Source organism: Gymnoscopelus microlampas (assembly GCF_963454915.1).
Source record: "Gymnoscopelus microlampas genome assembly, chromosome: 17".
Classification (NCBI taxonomy): domain Eukaryota; kingdom Metazoa; phylum Chordata; class Actinopteri; order Myctophiformes; family Myctophidae; genus Gymnoscopelus; species Gymnoscopelus microlampas.
Genome location: NC_139954.1, coordinates 29,265,612 through 29,288,196, shown reverse-complemented (window position 1 = coordinate 29,288,196; position 22,585 = coordinate 29,265,612). Strand labels below are relative to the sequence as shown.

The 22,585-nt window shown below is 41.8% G+C and overlaps 1 protein-coding gene across 2 annotated transcripts; it reads left to right on the top strand.

Annotated features, from left to right (window-relative positions):
• Window positions 1–953: 953 nt before the first annotated feature.
• LOC311064875 (sterile alpha motif domain-containing protein 9-like) lies at window positions 954–19,752 on the top strand. 2 transcript variants are annotated; one of them, XM_084084896.1, is made up of 5 exons: window positions 954–1,212; window positions 11,936–12,004; window positions 12,271–12,339; window positions 13,609–13,675; window positions 14,758–19,752. In XM_084084896.1, exons 4-5 carry the CDS (start codon window positions 13,640–13,642, stop codon window positions 19,282–19,284), a joined length of 4,563 nt encoding a protein of 1,520 aa, XP_083941022.1. In that variant the 5' UTR covers window positions 954–1,212; window positions 11,936–12,004; window positions 12,271–12,339; window positions 13,609–13,639; the 3' UTR covers window positions 19,285–19,752. The 2 variants fall into 2 exon arrangements, with proteins under 2 accessions (XP_083941022.1, XP_083941021.1); XM_084084895.1 differs by lacking the exon at window positions 12,271–12,339.
• Window positions 19,753–22,585: the final 2,833 nt, after the last annotated feature.

The window sequence follows — 22,585 nt, the reverse complement described above, 5'->3', positions numbered from 1 at the left end:
CTTGTTTCCCCAAAACTCTGCTCAAACATGGGGGAAAATGAATTCTACTCTGCTGCTACGACAATGTGGAATTCCCTACTAAAACCCATTAAAGATATGGACTCCCTACCCTAACTCAAAACTAACCTAAAAGAATGGCTGACCTTAAAATACAATTGAACAGTTAAAAACTCCTTGAACACATTTGTAGCATATCCTCTGCCCCCTGCGCCATCCTTTCTCTGCAAATATACCTTTTGATGCTGAGTTTTCTACCAATATGTATTGTATTCTATTGTGTTGTAATTGTAGGTCTCCGGATCCCACATTGAGAATCACTGCACTAGACTACTAGCAGAATGGACCTTGTCATTGGAACTCTGTTGCTAGGCAACACCAGCCCAAGTTTATTTCCTGTTTATATTCACAAGCACTAGTACAACAGAAAATAAACTATGTTTCATTTATATTGATTGTTGTGTGAAAAGGTCTTTATCAGTTGAATAAAATAATAATAGTCATCAAGCATTTAATGAGTGTAGTCTACACAGAATTTAGGTCACACTTCTCTTCCTCTGTTGTTCAGCCAAGGTTTTAAACAAGGAACGGCCAGATAGTCATGTTCTGGGCACTGGGAAGCAAACTAGAGCTGAACGTTTTATGGCTGGACAAGCAGACACCAGTTCTGTGTCACACATTATTTTTCAAATATAGCTAAAATAGCGCACTGCGTGTGTGTGGTGTGGGGACCATATATTTGAAAAATAATAACATCATCATAATAATAATAATAGGCACCCCACCCAACTCAAAGACCGTGTTGGTGGTTTATTCATAATTGTAGGCTACTTGGCTGAGTATCCCATTAATTTCCATGTATGTATTTGAATAAAACTGTCGGCTCTAGTTTGCCTTCGAGGCGCGCCTCCCAGTGCCTTGGCAACGTAACGTATCTGGCCGGTCCTTCTTTACATAACTTTGAGCTCAGCTCTGTGCAAACGGGAAATAAAAGTCTCCGTACCTTTTATTGTGTTTGGATAGAGGGGGGGGTCGAGACATTCTAGAACATTCCACTCCTCTAAGTTTCGTTTTTCTGTGAAACGTCCTCACAGCTGGAAGTGATTAATTATTCATCCTTATTTTTGGGGTTTCATCTCCGAGGCTCAAGCTCGTCTGCAGTGAGCTACTGCAAGTCCTGCGTAGTAAGAATTCCGAACAACTCTTCCTGAAATAGTAAGTATTTACCATTATATTATTTGTTTCCTTTCTTTTTTAAATGTAGGGAATATCCTGATATGTGATTCTTTAAAATATTTCCTGGAGTCCGTCCGTTTCTTCCCCTAAAATGCTGACGCACTGTCCAGGAGAAAGTGATAAAGTGATGACAAGAAAGCTCATCTACACACTATCTGACAGCTGAGTTCGACAAGCGATATGCTGCGATAAGGATTTGATTTGATTTAACTTTTGTGTAAAAGTTTATTGAATAGGCTAATATAATGTTTCATTGTCAAATAAATAGGCGAAATATGATATATGCGATTAGATCAGGTCCAGATGTTTACATTAACTAATTTAAACAACATGATGTAGGCTATAAAATGCGAAGTAGGCCTACTTGAAATGTTCACAACAAGTGCTCAAGTCTCACAATAACAAGGACTTTCGACGGTGACTTGAAATAAAACATAGAACTATAAGCTAGCCAGCCTAATATGGTGATTATATAAATATATTCTTTTATCATAATGGTAAGAGAATGGTGGGGAATTCATCCCGTTTTTTTCCTTCAGAGAACTGGGCATTTGAGAGAACTGGTCCTGAGATTTGGGAGGAACTGTGGGTGTTTTGTGGAGAATGGCACATTCCCCGTTTTACATTTGAATCACTGATGAACATTGAGTGCATTGTTAGTGTGACAAGGGTGAAATGAGGGGTTCTTAAAACTTTTGTAATTTGTTTTTATTGGTGCTTAATGTGTATAATTGCCTCATTTAACCCCACCATCTTATTATTTTTGTACCAATTATTATTACGCACTGTATTGTTTATAATTGTTTTCCCCATGATCCCCTGGTCACATGTATTGAGAGACATTGAGTGGCAGAGCGGCAGTCACGCGGTCACGCCCAAGGCCACGGTCATGGCCAATGTCCCCAGACAGACTGTCACCACGGACAAATGAAAGAAGAGGGAGGTGTGGTTTGGCAGGTACAAAAGCGGAGGCGGGACCGTTTGAAAGAGAGAACAGAGCACCCAAGTGACAGAGGCGTCAGTGAGGAGAAGGACAGCAGAGGGGAAGGTTGTGCCGAGACACGGAGTAGAGGGAGTGCATAGATGAAGTAGACATACCAGCCACCTAGGAGTTTGGAAGCCGAGGTGTGCCTACATTCAAAGGAGAAACCAAGAGGAGAAAGCGATCGAACCGAAGGGGAGGAAGAGGCGAGTGAGACCAGACCATATGAGAGACGAGTGAGACCAGACCAGATAAGGAGCGCTGAGACTGGAAAGTGGCGATAACGTTGCATACGCAACCAACTCAGCGCCAGGTGTAAAAACCTGGCTGGCGAGTGAGTATTCGAACAAGCAACGTTGAATCCCTGTATAACCACTGCCTGAGACAACGCAAATGTATCGTGTAAATGCACAGTGAACTGGTCTAGATCTCTATAATTGCAGGCGGAGAGAAAGAAGAGAGAAGACGAAGACGACTGGCCTCAAACCCTTTCCCATCTTACCCCCCATATATGGACATGCAGCATTACCCCTGAACAAACCGTGTTGAGTATCTTGAAGCACTTTATTGGCACAGCACTTTACTTGAAAAGTATTTGTTGCACAGAAACCCCCCATGCTAAGGAACCCTTGTGATTAAGCCCCGCGTAATTTGCACAACTTTATAATTTATTTTATAGTTGTTGTGTAGATTAATTGTGTTTTGTATGTTTATATAGGTTTTATTAGTATAGTGTTTATTTGATTGTTTTTAAGGCACAGAAGCCAATGTATTAGGGACCCAATAAATATGACTTACCTTTTTTGATACACTGTATTCGTGTCCAGTTTCTTAAAGGGATATTCTCATGCCAGTGTTGTATTCTCAAAACCAAAAGTATTGAAACTTACCAGTTAACCTCGAACCTGTGAAAGCCTGAAGAAGAAGTTAAAGTGTATTCAAAGGGGACTTCCCTCTATAACAAAAGTGGCGTAGTCGACAAACAATTAGTTCAGATAGGACTCACAGTAATTACGCACCCAGCACTTTATTGTGCATTTATATTTTATTGTTGTGAGTTTTATTCTGGATTATTTATTAAAGGAGAAGAGTGCAATAGTACAAACAAATTGCAAGTCAAATGTGATACAATTTCGGCCCTGTTCACATATTTGGCGTTGGCGGCAGGACTGGTTGAGAACAAACACATGAGAATACCCTTAAGAGAAACTGTACTGTTTTGTTGTTTTTGTTGCTTTTTGTTTTTTGCTTTACGGATTCAGAATGATGATGATGGCGGTGTATCCCGGTGCCCCATGGTTACCCACCTTTGGTGGAACAGAAGGCGAGAGTAAATATAGGGAATGGAAAGACCAGATTAGAGGATTATTAAGTACCCAGGAACTACCAGAAATCAGGAAAGTTGCTATTATAATTAAAACGCTAACCAACGAAGCTAAACGGCAGATTAGTGTGGTTGAGGAGGGCGAACGCGACACAGTGGCAAAAGTTTTTAAATACTTAGATGCTTTATATAAAGAAACTGTCTCTGTCGCAGAAATGCGCTCACTATTCTATCGGTGCGCACAGCGCGCAGGAGAGAATGTACAAACTTACACCCTGAGACTTAGAGAGCTGTTTTGTGGGCTGCGGCAGCACGACCCAAGCACCGCTCCCTCCGAAGCCATTCTTCGTGATCAGTTTGTTATGGGTTTAGCTGAGGGCCCCCTGGGCCAAGCCTTAAAAATATATGCTCGACGACACCCAGATGAAGATTTTGCTGCTTTACGCGAAGAAGCCTACCTGTTAGCTGCTGAACATGGAACTACTGAAATAACGTGCCACGCTGTTAATCCTATTTCTGTCCCCTACCCTTCTCAGGACCCTGCTTGGAGAGAAAAATTAAAACAGGAAATCATGGACGACGTAAAAACTCAAATGCAAGGATTCACGCAGGAACTCATGAAAGAAATCAGACCGCTCCTCCGCACTGGCACCAATGACGCACGAGCGCGCACTCCACCGCCACCTGAGCGACGGTATACGGCCTCTCAGCGCTACGAATGGGATGAAGGAGGTAGGCCGATATGTAGCCAGTGTAGACAGGCGGGTCATATAGCGAGATTCTGTAGATCCGACCGAAGTCAGTTAAACTAGTACGCCCTGTCGCCGAGGTCCGGGGGGCAGAGGTGCAACGTTCACAAAAAAAGTTAAGGGCCAATGAAGTGTTTGTGGGGGAATGTCCGACAATTGGGATAACAATGGGGGGAGTCCAAATGAGGGGTTTATTAGATACGGGGTCTCAAGTCACATTGATGCAGCAGAGTTTGTTTAACGAAAAGTTCTCGCAAGATAAAATGGAAAATGGGCCTCTGGTGTTTAGCCTACGGGCAGCAAACGGCCTTGATCTACCCTATTCTGGCTATGCCATATTCGATTTAGAATTAGAAGGACTGAAAATACCGGGAAGAGGAATCGTAATTGTAAAAGATGAACATTGTATTGAGCCGCTGATCATTGGGATGAACGTAGTCCACGCAGTGTGGCATGCATTATTTAAACTCTCTGGGAGGTCTGTGTTTCCATGCCAACAGGAGAGGACACCATGGAAAAAAGCATTCGCCGCCTGTAGGAGAGTGGAGGCAGTGACCCACGAAGACGGAGCATTGGGCTATGTGTGGCCTGTCGGCCGACGGAGAATCCGAGTCCCCGCCCGCAGTGAGTTAGTAGTATGGGGCCGTGCCTGGAAAGGTCCAAATGGAGCCGAATACGAGGCCCTGATGGAGGCCATGCCGGAAGGAACTGATCTGGGAGTGGCCCGAGCGTTGGTCACCGTGCGTAATGGCCGAGTCCCCGTGCGCATCTGCAACCCCCACGCGTATAGCGTGACCGTGGGCAGACATCAAAAGTTAGGGAAGCTATATCCAGTGGAGGAGGCCGACGTCCGTGGACGACGAGACCTGAACCTGTCCCTAGGAACCGACGGAGCCGTGGAAGTGTCCCTGGTGAGCATCGAAGACGAGGGACCCGTGAAGACCTTACCTGAGGAGATGGAGGCGTTGACCCGGCGAGATGACCTACCTGACCAGCAGAGAGAAGAGCTGCATGCGATGATGTGTAAATGGAAGAAGGTGTTTGCAGTCCATAATGAAGATTTTGGGCAGACGGACGTGGTGCAACACCAAATACCAACTGGAGACGCGGCACCCATCCGCGAGAGGCACCGACCGCTGCCGCCCTCCATGTATAGAGAAATGAAGACCTTATTGAGTGACATGCTGGACAAGGGAGTGATAAAAGAGAGTTGCAGTCCCTGGGCAGCGCCCATTGTCCTGGTGAAGAAGAAAGATGGCAGCTGGCGTTTCTGTGTCGACTACCGTAAACTGAATGCCGTGACGCACAAAGATGCCTTCCCTTTACCTCGGATTGAAGAGACTTTAACAAGCCTGACCAAGGCTCAGTGGTTCTCCACACTCGACCTGGCCAGCGGTTATTGGCAGGTGGGTATGGACCCTCGGGATCGAGAAAAGACAGCGTTTACCACCCCTTTAGGACTGTTCGAGTTCCAACGTATGCCGTTCGGTTTATGTAACGCCCCCGCGACCTTCCAAAGATTAATGCAGCGATGCTTGAGTGGCCAGGTGACAGAGTCATTATTAGTGTACCTCGATGACATTATTGTATATTCACCTGACTTTTCCTCTCACATGCAGCACCTTGACCAGGTTTTCGAGCGGCTGTGGAGACACGGATTGAAACTGCGCCTCGATAAATGCAAGCTTCTCCAACCGGAGGTAAAGTTCTTGGGCCACGTTGTAGACAAAGAGGGAGTGCGCCCGGACCCTGAAAAGTTGGCTGCGGTAAGAGACTGGACCCCACCCTCGACTGTCCGCGAGGTCCGCGCTTTTCTAGGTCTGGCTGGTTATTATCGCCGCTTCGTGTCCTCATTTGCTGCCATAGCTAGGCCGTTAAATAGTTTGTTGATCGGAGTCCCGAATGATGTGAAGTCCCATCAGTGTAAAATAGAGTGGTCCCCTGAATGCCAAAACTCGTTTGATGCTCTTAAAACTGCCCTTACGCAGGCTCCAATACTGGCTTATGCAGATTATGACCGACCGTTTGTAGTGTATACTGATGCGAGTGGCCGCGGGCTCGGCGCCGTTCTGGCACAGGTCCAAGATGGCCAGGAGCGAGTAATCGCCTACGCCAGCCGAAGTCTACACCCTACCGAACAAAATGATGCAAATTATAGCTCCTTTAAATTAGAACTCTTGGCACTTAAATGGGCAGTGACCGAAAAATTTAAAGATTACTTAACTGGCGCTCATTTTACGATTTATACAGATAACAATCCTGTTGCGCATCTTCAAACAGCTCGACTAGGCGCGGTGGAACAGCGCTGGGCAGCCCAGCTAGCATCATTCACCTATGATATAAAGTACCGACCTGGAAAAAGCAATGCGAACGCAGATGCCCTGTCTAGGTTCCCTGTTCAACCTGTAGGAGTGGCCGTAGTGGAGTTGGCACCGGTGGAGGGAGAGGACGGGTGGGCTGGAGCTGAGTGGCGGGGAACACAGGATCGAGATCCGGACATCCAGATGGTGAAGAGTTGCGTAGAGCGGAGGAAACTGCCTACCCTTATGGAGAAGAGGAGTTGGTCACGGGAAGCCAGGCAAATGTTACGACAGTGGGACCGGTTGCGCATCAGAGACAATGTGTTGTATAGGCAAGTGATTGATCAGCATACACAAGAATGTTACTTACAGCTTGTTTGTCCAGGGGCGCGACGAGAGGAGGTGTGGAAAGGACTCCATGAGGCCTCGGCACACGCCGGAGTGGACCGGACTTTGGCGCAGCTTCGGCGCCGGTTCTACTGGCCGGGCATGGAGGGGGCGGTGCGACAGTTCCAGCGAGGTTGTGTTGCCTGCAGCCTACTGAAAGACAGGATAGAGCCCAGGGCCCCCTTACAGCCATTCGAAGTATCGTATCCTATGGAGGTAGTGGCTATTGATTTTCTCACATTAGGTAGGCCGAATGACGCATGGCAGAATATTCTTGTAGCAACCGATTTATTCACCAGGTACAGTTGGGCTATTCCAACGCGTGACCAAACTGCGCCCACGACTGTCCGTGCGCTTTGGACACATATTATTCAGCCATTCGGTTGCCCGGCTCGTTTCCATTCGGACCGAGGCCCGAATTTTGAATCCGAATTAATGCAGCAATTGTGTCATACATACGGTATTACTAAGAGTCGCACCACCCCTTACCACCCAGCTGGTAATGGGGGGGTGGAGAGGTTTAATCAAACACTGTTAAACATGTTGCGCTCTCTAGATACTGATCGCCAAGGCAGATGGAATGAACACTTACCTGAGTTAGTACACGCTTATAACAATACTGAACATGGTGCGACAGGTTATGCGCCTGCGTACTTAATGTTTGGTCGCCACCTGAGGCGTCCGGTAGATGTAGCATTAGGAGTACCGTTGTCACAAAATCGAATGGGAGTGGGAGATTGGGTGCAAGATCACCAGAAACGAATGGCCACAGCGTATAGGACAGCCGAGAAAAAAATGGTGCATATAGCAGGACAGCGTAAACAGGTCTATGACCGCCGAGCCGGTATGCCACCATTGTTACCTGGAGAGAGGGTGTGGGTACGAAACCGGAACCGACAGGGACAAGGTAAACTGGGCCCATGGTGGGACCCAGAACCTTTTGTGGTATTGGAGAGGGTGGGGGATGCGGGCCTAGTATACAGGATCCGACCTGAAAAAGGAGGGCGAGATAGAACGATCCATAGGAATGCATTAAAAGTGTGTATAGCCCCCAGGTCACCGATGGAGAGCCCCGAACCTGCCCCAGTAGCCGAACCGGTGGGACCAATATGGCCGCCTTATGTAGGGTTTTTCCCCGGTCCTAGGGAACCTGAAGGTCCGCGGCGCTCTGGAAGAGCGAACCAAGGACAGCCACCTGAGAGGTACGGGCATGACGTTTAGAACCAGTTGCCAGGGACTGCCAACGAAAAAGTAGGGGGGAATGTGACAAGGGTGAAATGAGGGGTTCTTAAAACTTTTGTAATTTGTTTTTATTGGTGCTTAATGTGTATAATTGCCTCATTTAACCCCACCATCTTATTATTTTTGTACCAATTATTATTACGCACTGTATTGTTTATAATTGTTTTCCCCATGATCCCCTGGTCACATGTATTGAGAGACATTGAGTGGCAGAGCGGCAGTCACGCGGTCACGCCCAAGGCCACGGTCATGGCCAATGTCCCCAGACAGACTGTCACCACGGACAAATGAAAGAAGAGGGAGGTGTGGTTTGGCAGGTACAAAAGCGGAGGCGGGACCGTTTGAAAGAGAGAACAGAGCACCCAAGTGACAGAGGCGTCAGTGAGGAGAAGGACAGCAGAGGGGAAGGTTGTGCCGAGACACGGAGTAGAGGGAGTGCATAGATGAAGTAGACATACCAGCCACCTAGGAGTTTGGAAGCCGAGGTGTGCCTACATTCAAAGGAGAAACCAAGAGGAGAAAGCGATCGAACCGAAGGGGAGGAAGAGGCGAGTGAGACCAGACCATATGGGAGACGAGTGAGACCAGACCAGATAAGGAGCGCTGAGACTGGAAAGTGGCGATAACGTTGCATACGCAACCAACTCAGCGCCAGGTGTAAAAACCTGGCTGGCGAGTGAGTATTCGAACAAGCAACGTTGAATCCCTGTATAACCACTGCCTGAGACAACGCAAATGTATCGTGTAAATGCACAGTGAACTGGTCTAGATCTCTATAATTGCAGGCGGAGAGAAAGAAGAGAGAAGACGAAGACGACTGGCCTCAAACCCTTTCCCATCTTACCCCCCATATATGGACATGCAGCATTACCCCTGAACAAACCGTGTTGAGTATCTTGAAGCACTTTATTGGCACAGCACTTTACTTGAAAAGTATTTGTTGCACAGAAACCCCCCATGCTAAGGAACCCTTGTGATTAAGCCCCGCGTAATTTGCACAACTTTATAATTTATTTTATAGTTGTTGTGTAGATTAATTGTGTTTTGTATGTTTATATAGGTTTTATTAGTATAGTGTTTATTTGATTGTTTTTAAGGCACAGAAGCCAATGTATTAGGGACCCAATAAATATGACTTACCTTTTTTGATACACTGTATTCGTGTCCAGTTTCTTAAAGGGATATTCTCATGCCAGTGTTGTATTCTCAAAACCAAAAGTATTGAAACTTACCAGTTAACCTCGAACCTGTGAAAGCCTGAAGAAGAAGTTAAAGTGTATTCAAAGGGGACTTCCCTCTATAACAAAAGTGGCGTAGTCGACAAACAATTAGTTCAGATAGGACTCACAGTAATTACGCACCCAGCACTTTATTGTGCATTTATATTTTATTGTTGTGAGTTTTATTCTGGATTATTTATTAAAGGAGAAGAGTGCAATAGTACAAACAAATTGCAAGTCAAATGTGATACAATTTCGGCCCTGTTCACATTAGCATTCAGTGTACAACAACAATAAAGCAGAATGAGCAGATGCATTTCCCCTCCATAACTTAAGCATTCAAATAAATACAGATATACAGATTGGCACAGTGCCCACTTCACCAGTTCCCACTTTGCAATAGGGCCCAGTCACATTGGTAGTAGCATCCTCTGCTTGTGATTGTAAGATTGTATTGTATTGTATTGCATTGTATGTATTATATGTAGCCTATTACTGATTAATTGAGTACAATGGACCACAATGGAAACAAGCCCCCTGGGGCTTTTTGTGTTTTCCTTTTAGCATAACCTTTGACTGTACTACCTATATGTATATATAAAACAATATGTATACATACATTTGTATGCAGTTAACATATAACATTACAGATATTCTCTTTTGCAAACAGTATTATAGTGTTATAAGGTGATTATAATGTACTATAAGTATGTTTATAAAGCATTATTATTATTCATCCCTATAACTAATGTGTGTTCCACACGATTCCTTGGCATTATGCTTGATGAATCATTATCCTGGAAATCACATATTATGGCTATATCCACAAAAATAGCGAAGAGTATTGGTATCCTACGTAAAATCCGTCATTTGATCAGTTCTGAGGTAGCCACTATGTTATATTATTCCATGATTTGTCCGTATATTAATTATTGTAATATAGTCTGGGCTAGTACTCATCAGACCAAACTGGAGCCCATATACCGTCTTCAGAAACGAGCTGTAAGAACAATAAGTTGTGCACACCCAAGACATTCATCTCAGCCTTTATTTATCCGATTAGGTGTCCTCAGTATTTATCAAGTCTTCAAATTGGTTTATTTGTTATGGCTCATTGGGGAGAACCTCAGACCTCCAAAGGCCCGTACCTCTCAAACCCAGTTTAATATAGGCTTCAGAGGGTCAAAAATATGGAATTCTATGGATTTATCCATCTATGGAAGTTGTCTTCTCACCAATTTAAGAATGTTCTAAAATCACTTCTCTTAAAGGGGTATTTCACTTTCAAAAAACTTTTGGTCGTTTTATCGTTTACTCAGGCTTTTGTGAGCCCCCCAGACGTTTTTAAGTTGCTTGATTCAGTATTTAGATATTTGATAATCATTTTATCAGACATGCCCCCTTCCTATACAAACCCATTGTAACTTCAAACTCCATTTTAACCATGTTAGATTCATCAAAAACACCTGTCCTTGGTTCTGGATCTCCTTGGATCCCTCCTAATACGCGAGGGGGCCGTGTTTTTTCGATAACTCTTTTCATTTATTTTTAATATTTTTTTTGGAAAATGAAAAAATTAAATGCATTAAAAAAATAAAATAAAATAAATGAAAAAAGTAATTGAAAAAACACGGCCCCCTCACGTATTAGGAGGGCAGGGTGAGTCACCAGAACCAAGGACGGGTGTTTTTGATGAATCTAACAGGTTAAAAATGGAGTTTGAAGTTATAATGGGTTTGTATAGGAAGGGGGCGTGTCTGATAAAATGAATATCAAATATCTAAATTGTGAATCAAGCAACTTAAAAACTGTCTGGGGGGTTCACAAAGGCCTGAGTAGACGATAAAATGACCAAAAGGTTTTTTGAAAGTGAAATATCCCTTTAACAACCAAATACTTTCCATATGGTCTGCCTAATATAATATAATAACATTTTCCCTAGAGGTTTATGTTTTGGTTTCCCTGACTTTTATTGTTGCAATATGTTTTTGCTGATTCTTTCTTTTTTTGTAACAGTGTCCATATTGGTCTTTTCCGTTCTGTTTCTTCATCTGTATGACATGTCTATTAATGTTTAAACTGTAATGGATGTGTATATTCCACATTGATGTTAATTTTATCCTATGAATGTACAAATATTCCCGGAGAATGCCACTTCTCAAGCCCCTGGAGGGTTTTTAGGCATTCTCCTTCACATTTTTACCGAATCTTTGTGTATAATTTTTTAAATGTTCTTGTAAGTGATAATAAACAAACAAACATTATAAACATTGGATGCATAGAAAGTATAGCTTACAATTACTGTTGTTGATTAATTTCTATATTTATCATAATAGTTTGATTTTTATTTATTTATTGAATGAATATTTTATTAACAGTTTGCAACTAGTACAGTGGTACGAGTATACAATGGTGCCAAAAGGATAACTCAAAAAGTCCTAAGGGCTTGTTTCCATTGTGGTCCTGTGTATTCATTAATCGAAGATGATCTCTTTCAGGTTTGCTCAACTACGTTTGGGACAAGAGGACACAGCTACTATGCCAGCTCAGTGGACAAGGGAGTTAAGGTACAATTTGAATACATTTGTATGCAGTTAGCATACAGCATCACATATTACATATTTGTCTACTGTGGTTAGCTACCTCTCTTACAAACAGTATTATACAGTGTTATAATTTGATTATAATGTATTATAAGTGTGCTTATAAAGCATTATAGTCATCGGATCCATAGAAACTGTAGCTTGCATCACATGCATCACAATGTTTAGAAGACAATTACTGTTGATTAATTTCTATATTTATCATATAAGTAGAGTTTGATCTCTTTCAGGTTTGCTCAACTACGTTTGGGACCAGAGGACACAGCTACTCTGCAAGCTCAGTGGACAAGGAAGTTAAGGTACAATTTGAATGCATTTGCAGTTAACATACGACATTTACAGATTACATATTTGTCTACAGTACTTACAAATATAAACAGTATTGCATGTTGCAGGAACGGAACAAAAAAACATATAACTTTTGAAACTGCTGATTAACCGTATCATTAGTTTTCTGTACATTTATATTTGATTTTGTATGCGATAATGCATGACGAGCCTCCCTTATAAGGGAAAATAATGGATGACGCAAAGGTGAGGACAGCTTGAAGTGTATCATTGCACTTATGTCATGGCCACTTGACAAACATTTTAAATAAGAGCATTCACTCTTTTCCGGTGAATGTTTTGCACTCAAAATCGAAATACTGTGAAGCAAGAGTTTGCTGTGGCAACCCCTGAGGGTCAGAGTAATTTATGTAAAACAAGCATTGTCATCCATTGCAATGGAAATGTAACTTTGTGATTCCAGTAAATATCGACACTATGATCTAGCAATGAAGGAATAATTCTATTGGGTTTTATAAGTGAGGTAAGCAAAGGATGCTACCATTGTAGTCTGTCAAGTTAATACAAAGTTACAATTCAGGGTCACAATAGTCTCACAGTATATGTTCTAATGGAAGGGTGGTTAGCTAACCAGGTATTCCATTATTCCAGATATTCTAGAATCTTAGCAACAATCAGAGCTCACTTGAGACTTGGGATTGTCAGATTTGAGATGGAGAGGACCAATAATGAAATCGGTTGAATCACACATGATATGGGAAATATATATTTATCAGATTATCTTCTCCCTAATTACAAGCATACTCTCACTACAAGATTAGAATGGTGCCTCATAAACTGCACAATGTTATTAAAATGATCTTGTACGGGAATCAAATATAAGAATGTGAAGACAATTATTATTTTAATTTGTTTTTACTAGCAAGTGCCATTGACTTGAGGGTTCTTGTCCTGCATGTATCTTTTCCACTTTGCAATATTATTAAAAACTGTAACACTTAAATATTAGGTAATAGAGTGACCACATTTGATCTGCAAGGTAAAATATGTCCCTTCACGGCTCAGCCCCAAAATCTACTTGAGGTCAACCCCTAATGTATTCTAACCGTGGTGCTCTTGATGGTGGCTGCAATTGAAAAACAGCGACCGTTGGAGTCACAGTTCTAAGTAGGACAACAAATTCACTAACTTTTGCCAGAAACATTTAGTTTTTGTTTATTTATTGTCATTCAAATGTTCATTAAATAATAATTGTTTACCTTTAAATGTTTTCTTTTCAGCTTTGATATGCTGATCTAAGTGACGGAGTGGATGGAGGAAATAATGGCAAATCAACACAAAATTAAGGTAAAATAGTATTGGATTGAATACAGTACTGCATTCATATTTGAGTTAAAGCTGCACTATGTAACTTTCCTCTTCTACCCTGGATTTGAACCCGGTTTCCTGTGCAAGACCTGGCATTTTTACCATTGAGCTAATAGATCCTGCCTGCTTGCTCAGGAGATAAATTGAATAAAAATGTGTGTCTGATCCTGTGTCTAGGTGAGACATGACCTTAGATTTAAATGTCTCAATAGAAGAGCAGGGAGACAAAATACAACAACCCCAATTGTATAAGTTAAATTGTATTAACATACTCTACATACATACAAAATTAAAATGTATTAATTAAAAAATAAATAAGTTACAGTACATAGTGCCGCTTTAATCTTCTCAGGGATGGTTTTATTTTTCTACAGATAGTTTTTTACTTTGCTTTGAACATTAATTTGACACTGATATACTGTATTGAGGCAAGAACTCTACACACAGTAGCTATACTATAATAATAATTGAAGGGGTATTACACTTTAAAACCCATCTGGGGTCATTTTAATGTCTGCTCTGGCTTTTGTGTGCACACCAGACAGTTTTTAAGTTGCTTGATTCAATATTTTGCACGCCCCCCTCCTATACACCTCATTCATCTTCAAACTCCATGCTAACCATGTTAGACTAATTGAAAACACTCATGGTGACCGATACTGTCCTTCTAAAAAGTAAGTAAGTAAAAATGAAGGGCTTGCATTAAAATTGCAATCTCAGTCACCACAAGCAGGAACATGTTTTCAATGGGTCAAACATGGTAAACATGGAGTTTGAAGTTGAATATGCATATATAGGATGTGACCATATTAATATAAAATGTATAAATATTTAATCAAGCAATTTAATTTAACTTGGGGTGCACACAAAAGCCAGAGTAGACGTCAACATGACCGCAGAAGTGTTTTAAAGTGAAATGACGGCGTCGTAATATGTCACATTAAAACAAAAAAATATAAATTTAACTAAACTAGTTCACTACATCTGCTTATCACTAACATCAACTTAAAATAATACTTTTCCATAATTTGGATTAAGTGAGATGAAGCCTTTTGTTTTAGAGTGAAGAGGAGGATCTGTCGGCTGACATCAAGGATTGGAGTAAACATCAAGTCAGAAATTGGGCTTTCAAGGAGGCTGGCATTGATGCTGAATTTGCTGACATTTTGCTTCAGCAGGACATTAATGGATCTAGTCTTTTACTTTTAGAACAGTCTGATTTTAAAGAGTTGGGTATAACCTTTGGCCCTACAAAGCTGATCATTCGTGCCAGAGATGAGCTGTTGAAGTTGAGGAAAGAGCAGCCATCAGGCTCTGGAAGCCAGACTGGTAGACCATGCAAGCCATACCCTTTTCAAAGATACCATGACACATGTAGGTACATAGAGAACAGTGTTCTTGATATTATAGAATCAGGTGCCTCAGACCGCATCCAACCCTGCCACGAGTACAAAGCTTACATCCATACAACAGAGGAAAGCAAACTAAGCAAGTTTACTTTTGAGGTGATTAGGTTTGCAGCAGCGTGCATTAACAGCCGAACCAATGGAACCATACATTTTGGTGTAGGAGACAAGCCTGAGTTTGAACATGGTCAGGTGTTGGGAGTGGCTGTCAGTGACAAAGAGGCATTTGCAAATGCCTTGAAACATAGCATTGAGGGCCACCTCGAGCATAAACACAAGGCCACTGCATCAATGTGCATCAAGCCTCCTCGTTTTGTGGAGGTTCTCAATCAGAATATGACGTCGTCTTATAAGTGTGTGATAGAAGTGGACATTGTACCCAACTACAGTATCTGTAAGGAGGACATCTACCATGTTTTCAGTCTGGATACCAGGACAGCAAAGAAGAAGACCAAAGCAAAGGACACAGGCAACGCTGAAATGAAACAGGCTAAACAGTTATTTGTCCGTGATGGAAGCAGTAGTAGAGATCTCCTTGCACCAACATCCTTTGCAAAACCCATGGCAGAGTACGACCAATTTGTTCACAGTGTGGCACAGCTATCGCAACTTAGAAAACAAGCAGAGGAGGAACACCTCAAAATGGTTCAAACCAGTTCCCATGGCTCCAGACTGAGCCAGATGATTACAGGTGGGACTGGCTCCTTAGATAAGTCACATTTTGAACAGTATGTGATAGTAACAAACAAATCACATCCAATCCAGTTGGAATCACTTGCATTCCTTCAGGAACTTAACCCCACTGCTGTTTTGGACTTTGATCCTGAATCAGCAAAACATGGGCTGCAGAAATACTTTGATGAGCAGAGTGCAGTAAATGTCCATTTCCCAGGACAATATAAAATCACAGAACCTGTTGAAGACATTGCAAGCAAGTTGAAATTGACAAGAAACACCAGCTGGGTGTTCTGTAATGGAGGTTTAAATGATGAGCCACCATCAGACACAGAGGACTGGTTGATGGACAAGGGAGCCTCAGTTCGAGATGTAATTTCATTCTTGTGTCGGAAGGATGTATTTACACAAAAGAGATTCCTTGTCGTTTTTCTACTCTTGTCCACTGTAAGTGAGAAGATGGATCCTCTTGTAGAGACCTTCAGCATCTTCTGGCAGGAACTCAGAGGTGCAGAGCAAATCCTTTGCATCTGTGAAAATGAAAATGCTTCCAACTGCTGGAAGGACCTAGTTGAAGCTCGCTGTGGAATCGATATTTCTGGAAGGTGCATCTCTGAGCTCAGTTTTTCAGAAGTCAGTGGCACCATTCTTAGTCTTTTTTCAAAAAACCGCAGAGCAAATCGTTTCCTGGCCTGTGGCGGAGGCAGCAAAGTGCTTTTGGAAAAGAAAGCAGAGCGCAGTCTGAACACTGTAGATATCCTGTGTGTAAACCAGTGTGAGGGAGGAACCGTGGACCAGGTCCTCAAAGAAGAAAACTTCTACAGAGGCGAAAAGGCGGAATGGTGGAACTTCTTTTTCTCTGAGCAGCCTGGATCCATGCCATTTATCAAACGAGACAAGTTTGACTTAATCATAAAAACGGTCATACCAGGTTTGCTTTCCTTGTCAAAAGCTTGCGTGTCCTTCAGTCTCATGCATGTGCCTGGATGTGGCGGAACAACATTGGCCATGCACATACTCTGGGCTCTAAAAGATGAGTACCGCTGTGCTGTTTTGAAAGACAGCAAGGCTGACTTGGCTGAAGCTGCCGACCACATTGTCAGGCTTCTGACATACGACCATGGGGAGCAGTTACCTCGGATCCCTGTCCTGTTGATGATTGACGACTTTGAGGAAATGGATAAAGTATTTCAATTGCAGCAGCTTGTTGAAGAAGCATGCATTAAGAAAGACATCCAGGCCAGATCCCCACTGGTAATTATACTAAACTGCATGAGAGCAGAGGAACAGAGTGAATCAACTGATGAGGTTGTGTTCATTGGCAACAATCTTTCTGAAACAGAGCAGCAACAGTTTGAGCAAAAACTCAAGGAGATTGAAAAAACCCACAAAAATCCTGAAACTTTCTATGGGTTCATGATCATGAAGAAGAACTTTTCTCAAGAATATGTTCAAGGCGTGGCTCGAAACACCCTCAAAGGTTTTAGCATTAATCAGAAGCCTGCACAGCTTATTGCTGTTTTAGTTCTGATGAGCAAATACCGCAAGGGTGCATCACTCTCTGTCTCTCTCTGTGAAGAGTTCCTTGGTCTTCAGCCCAAGCCTTTTTGTGGATCTGTCAGAACTGAAGATGGATTTGGAAAGTTTTCCACTCTGATTAATATCAGTTCAGTTGAAGACAAGGTAGTGTACAAGGCTGTGAAGATGATCCACGCAAGTATTGCTCGACATTGTTTGCAGGAGCTTACAACACAATACAACATACAGAAGGCTGAGATTATCAATCTAATGCTCACCACAGACAAGCTTTATGATTGCACACAAGGCAAAGACCGACTCATGCAGGATGTTCACGTCATGCTAGTGAAGAGACCTCATTCAGTTGAGGAAGAGAAATCTCGGTTCTCTCCACTAATTCATGATATTGCAAAGGAAACTGCTGGGTTGGAAGAGATGGTTCTGCTGAATGCATCTAAAAGATATCAAAACGATGCCATCATTGCTCAGTTACTATCGAGGTACTATTACCTGGAGAAAAAGGAATTCAAAGAGGCAGAGGTTTGGGCACGGACTGCAAAAGATCATTCAAGAGAGAGCTCGTATATTGCAGACACATCTGCACAAGTTATCAAGCACGAGTTGAAGAGTGCAATTACAACTGACAAAGAGATTCCTATTACACATGACAAGATGAAAACGTATCTCAAAATGGCCCAGTCAGCAACAGATGCCTTCAAGGAAACACATGACCTTGCGAAAAAGGAGTCTTTGCAGCGGTTACAGAGGAAGACAGATTTGTGCCCTTTCAACATTTCAGGGTGTCTTGGAGAAATTCAGGTTGCTGTAATTGTCATTGAGATACTAGAAAAGACACCCATATTTTCTTTTGAAAATGTCCGTCATGATGTAATGGCAAGAGTGCTCTCTAATGATATTACTATTCAGGACATGGAGAGATGTGATCGCTGGCGCAACAAACACACAACCTACTACAGGATTCTCAAAGAGTTTGAGGGCTTTCTTTACAACCTCAGGTTCAGGATGAAGACATGCTTTGACCTTCTCGACAATTTCTTTGTCAACTTGGGCTCGAGGTTTGCTGTAAAGGATGTCCGTAGTCAGATTGCCCAAAGGGAGCTTTTCAGATGCTTCAAAAAATATGCCGATCTCTTCTGCAGGACAGATTCCTCAGAACTGTTGAAGAACAAAACCATGAACCTCATGCTGCAGGTGCACCAACAAAGGCAGTTCCTGGAGATGAGGAGAGCTGATACTTTCACTGGGATCTTGACTTGTCTCTCCAATAGTACCACAGCTGAAATGATTGATAAGGTTGTCAGAACATATGAATATGTTCTGAGAAATGCATCCCCTGTGTGTGTGAAGGAGCAGGTCAACATTATCTACGCCAATGTCGTGTTAAGTTGCATCAAACCTGAATCGCCTGCACTTCAGCCATACCAGTATCTTCTTCGTTTTCTTTGCCAAGTTCTTCATGGACAGATTCCATTAAGTGATAACTTGCCATTGCACTTCATCGCAGTTGCACTTTTGTGGCCACAGCAGCCTCACTGGCCAAAGCCTGCAGAGTGTAAAAATCTGAGATCATACGTATCACAAATGAGAACCTCATATCATGCAGTGATGAAGGAGATGTACAATGGTAAGGATCCTGTTGTCCATTTCTTCCTGGGGAAGAAACAAGGTTATGAGGGGCTGATCCACCTCAGGGAAATCCAGAGATGTGTCAAGGCTGGCCAGGACCAAACTGCCTCACTGTGGGACAATGGCAAAATCTGGAGGGAGAGGGAAGTGCAGACGCTCCTTTACAGAGCAACTGGCAGGGTGCATGGCAAGATGTTGATGGCAGACACCTGTATCCCAGATCTAAAGATAGATGTCAGTCCTCTGTTCAGAAGCCAGCTGAGTGGACGAGCTGAAGGCTCTGAAGTGTCATTTTTCCTTGGCTTCTCAATGAAAGGCCCACTTGCCATTGAAATTCACTGAACACAAACGTCACAACATCTTGTTAGGACTGAGGTCTTAGACTATCCACTTTTGCAAATCTTGAAAAGTGTCAGTGTTTGTAATGGCATGCCTTCTTTCATGTTTTAATAATTAAGCTGATGATGAATACTGTCACCCACATTTGACAGTCATCATCATTTTTATCATTTACACAGTGATTTACTTTAATAACCTCTTAAATATATGTTTTCATTTCTTATCTTTTTTAACCTTTTTCTTTTACCCGTTTTATACTCATCACATACATGTAAATATTATACTGTAGATCAGAATGTAAATCAATTCTTCATGTATTTGAATATGATTAAATGTTATCCGCTGTCTTAAAATGTACTATGTTCATGTACTTCATGCAGATCAATTCTGCACCAAACCACCACTATACAGCATCATTCCATCAACAAAAACTAAATTAACAATTTAGTAAAAGCTGTTATTTGAGTAAATATTATGTACTACAACATCACTTTGTTGGTCTGTGTTATCTTTGATGTTTGTATTCAAATTGTAGCCTAAGGCAGTGGTTTTCAAAGTGGGGTCTGTGGACCCCCAGGTCCCCAGGACAAATGGGAAATAGTTAATAAGGCATGGAGTCTAGCCGTATATAAGAGGGTCGGTCAGTCTGTCTTTCTCCAGAGCAATCTTACAAAACACAAGATTGATCAGAGCCACATTTCTTTAGCACACTGCCAGTAGGCCATATAAATATCTCCACTAAGTTTTGTTCAGATACTGTATATATTTCATGTGACATGTACTTTTAAAAATATTTATTTAAATTTCATAATAGACATTTATAATAGAAGTCAATGGTCTGATGGCTGAAACCTTGCCCGACAACTGACGTCATAGACGACTGATGTCACAGGCTGGCCACATGAAGTCCCAAGATCCACTGGAGCCACTCTAAAGGTACAGGTACAGTATGAGTGACTATATTCTAACGATACGTTTCACCAAACTGAATAAAGAAGGCGCTGGAGCCACTCGGATGATTGGAGCCTTTTACTTTAATAACAGGGTGCAAAGCAAAAAAAAAGACAGTTTCGATGTCAGATTACAATCTTCGTCAGGTCATGTTACGTTTCACCACTATGAATCTAGTGCAATTATGGCATTTAGTCAACTTGATTTAATTCAAACCAAAACAACACATTTCAAATAAGACAATTAAGAATAATGAAATGGGACGTCCATGATATGAAATTAAGTTTGAAAACCTAATGCCTAAGTTATGCTTCATTATAAAATAGTATTGTGCGGCACTTAAGATAGCCGATCTACAAGCTTACAATGTGTGGTATCTGCAACGCGTTGTGTACAAGTATCAATACGGCAATGAAGAAATACTCTGTTCCAAGTAAATTTACTTAAAAGTACAAAAATATTAGCATCAAAATATGCGTACTATAAACTTCCAAAAGTAAAAGTACTCATTACGCATTATTTCCCATTTCACAAGTTTTCAAAATGTATGAAAATCTTTTGAAAATAGCAGATCTACAAGCTCATAATGCATCTGGATGTGATGTGTTGTGAGCTTGAAGGTCGGCTATTTTCAAATAGCCAAAGTTTAAATAGGGCTGAAGTGGTTAATGTATGTTTTGTAATATCTACAAAGTAACTAAAGTGTTCAAATAATTGTAGTGGAGTAAAAGTACAATGCCTCTAAGATGTAGTGGAGTAGAAGTAAAAGTACTGACATTTTTAAATACTCCAGTAAAGTAAAAATGCTTCAACATGGTACTTACTATGAGTACACTACTGGAATAAATGTATTTAGTTACTTTACACCACAGGGAATGTTGTGTTCCACTTCAACAATGTTACGTTCCACTTCAAACACACAGATATCGAGGGCTTGGAGCACAAAGGTCGTATGTGACATTTTTGGCAAAACTGACTTTCATATTATTTAAGGTCTCTATGAGCTCTATCAGATTGTAAAAGAATATGGTCCTTATTTAAAAAAAATAGGAGGTCAGTGACAGCAAGCGTTTTTCGAATGCCTACTGCCTCAGCCCCAGCACCCGGTCCTGACGTCAGCAGGTATGGAATGGACTGGAGCGTCGGCAAAGACATGATGCCAGCACTATTTGACCACACTGATTCCGAAAACAGAAGTTAAAGGAGGCGGACTGTTTTCGGCAATACACATTTGCTTGAATTGAGTACAAAGGACCCCAATGGAATCAAGCCATAGTGCTTTCTTGGGTTTAAAATACTCTTAACAGACCTTGTATTGAACTGTACTTCCCTGTGCTTGTCTTTGCAAACTGTTAATAAAGTATTTAATCAATCAATCAAAGCTTGGCAGGAAGTGTCCGCCCCCCCCTATCTCGGGTGAGTGGTAAATTAAGAAAAATGGCTATGCCAACTCTAAAAAGCTCCAAAGACACCATTTGACCCCACTGATTCCGAAAACTGAAATTAAAGAAAGCGGACTGCATTGGCAATACAGTTGCTTGCCAGGAACTAGTGGATCGTGGGTTTTAGCCGTGGTTGCCGCAGATAATCGCAGTTTGGTCAATCAAATATGATTATTAATTAATATTGGATGAATGACATATATCTATTGGCTTATATATATTATAACGTTTGTAGTATTTTAATATGACGTCATTTTCCATCAGGCACATAGTAGCCGCCTACTACACGTGCTTTGCCGGCAGGGGGTCCTTCCATTACCAAACAACAACACTCATGAATGAAGCCACACATGAGCCACATGCAGAGAAAAACTCAATGGCACCGCCCTGGAGAGGAGCCACGAATAAGGTGAACTGAAGGCAGGCAAAAATAAGAATGAATTAATTTAAAATGTTAATGTGTCATCCACGTGGCAGTATCATGTTAGTATCAGGGTCATATCATGCCAGTATCATTATCAGTGTCATGTCAGTATATTGTCAGTATCATGGTCAGAATGTGTCAGTATATTGTCAGTATCTCTAATCTTTTACTGAAGATTGTGCAAGAGAATTCAGTAAGTATGGTGGTTAAAACACAACACTTGAAAAGCCGAGACTGCAGTGTCCACCTTTAAAAGATCTTCACTGTGCATGTAAGTCTGATAAGGCTAAGTAATTACCATAGTTAACTTGTCACATGTATCTTCCATGTATCTGTGGTGCAGGGAAAAGTCAGTGTTCAAAACGAGGGATGAGGTTTATGTTTCCCAAGTTTGTGCTCGGCTAATTCTTCACATGAAGAGCATCCATGAGGATTTATTTGACAGGAACCATGGTGGTGGTACAGTCAGTGGTTAAGAACAGAACTT

Bases quoted from the DNA above. Each gene is read 5' to 3' on its own strand.
- LOC311064875 (XM_084084895.1), top strand. From the start codon at position 13,640: ATGGAGGAAATAATGGCAAATCAACACAAAATTAAG. The intron at 13,676-14,757 runs GTAAAATAGTAT...CTTTTGTTTTAG, and splicing joins CAAATCAACACAAAATTAAG to AGTGAAGAGGAGGATCTGTC.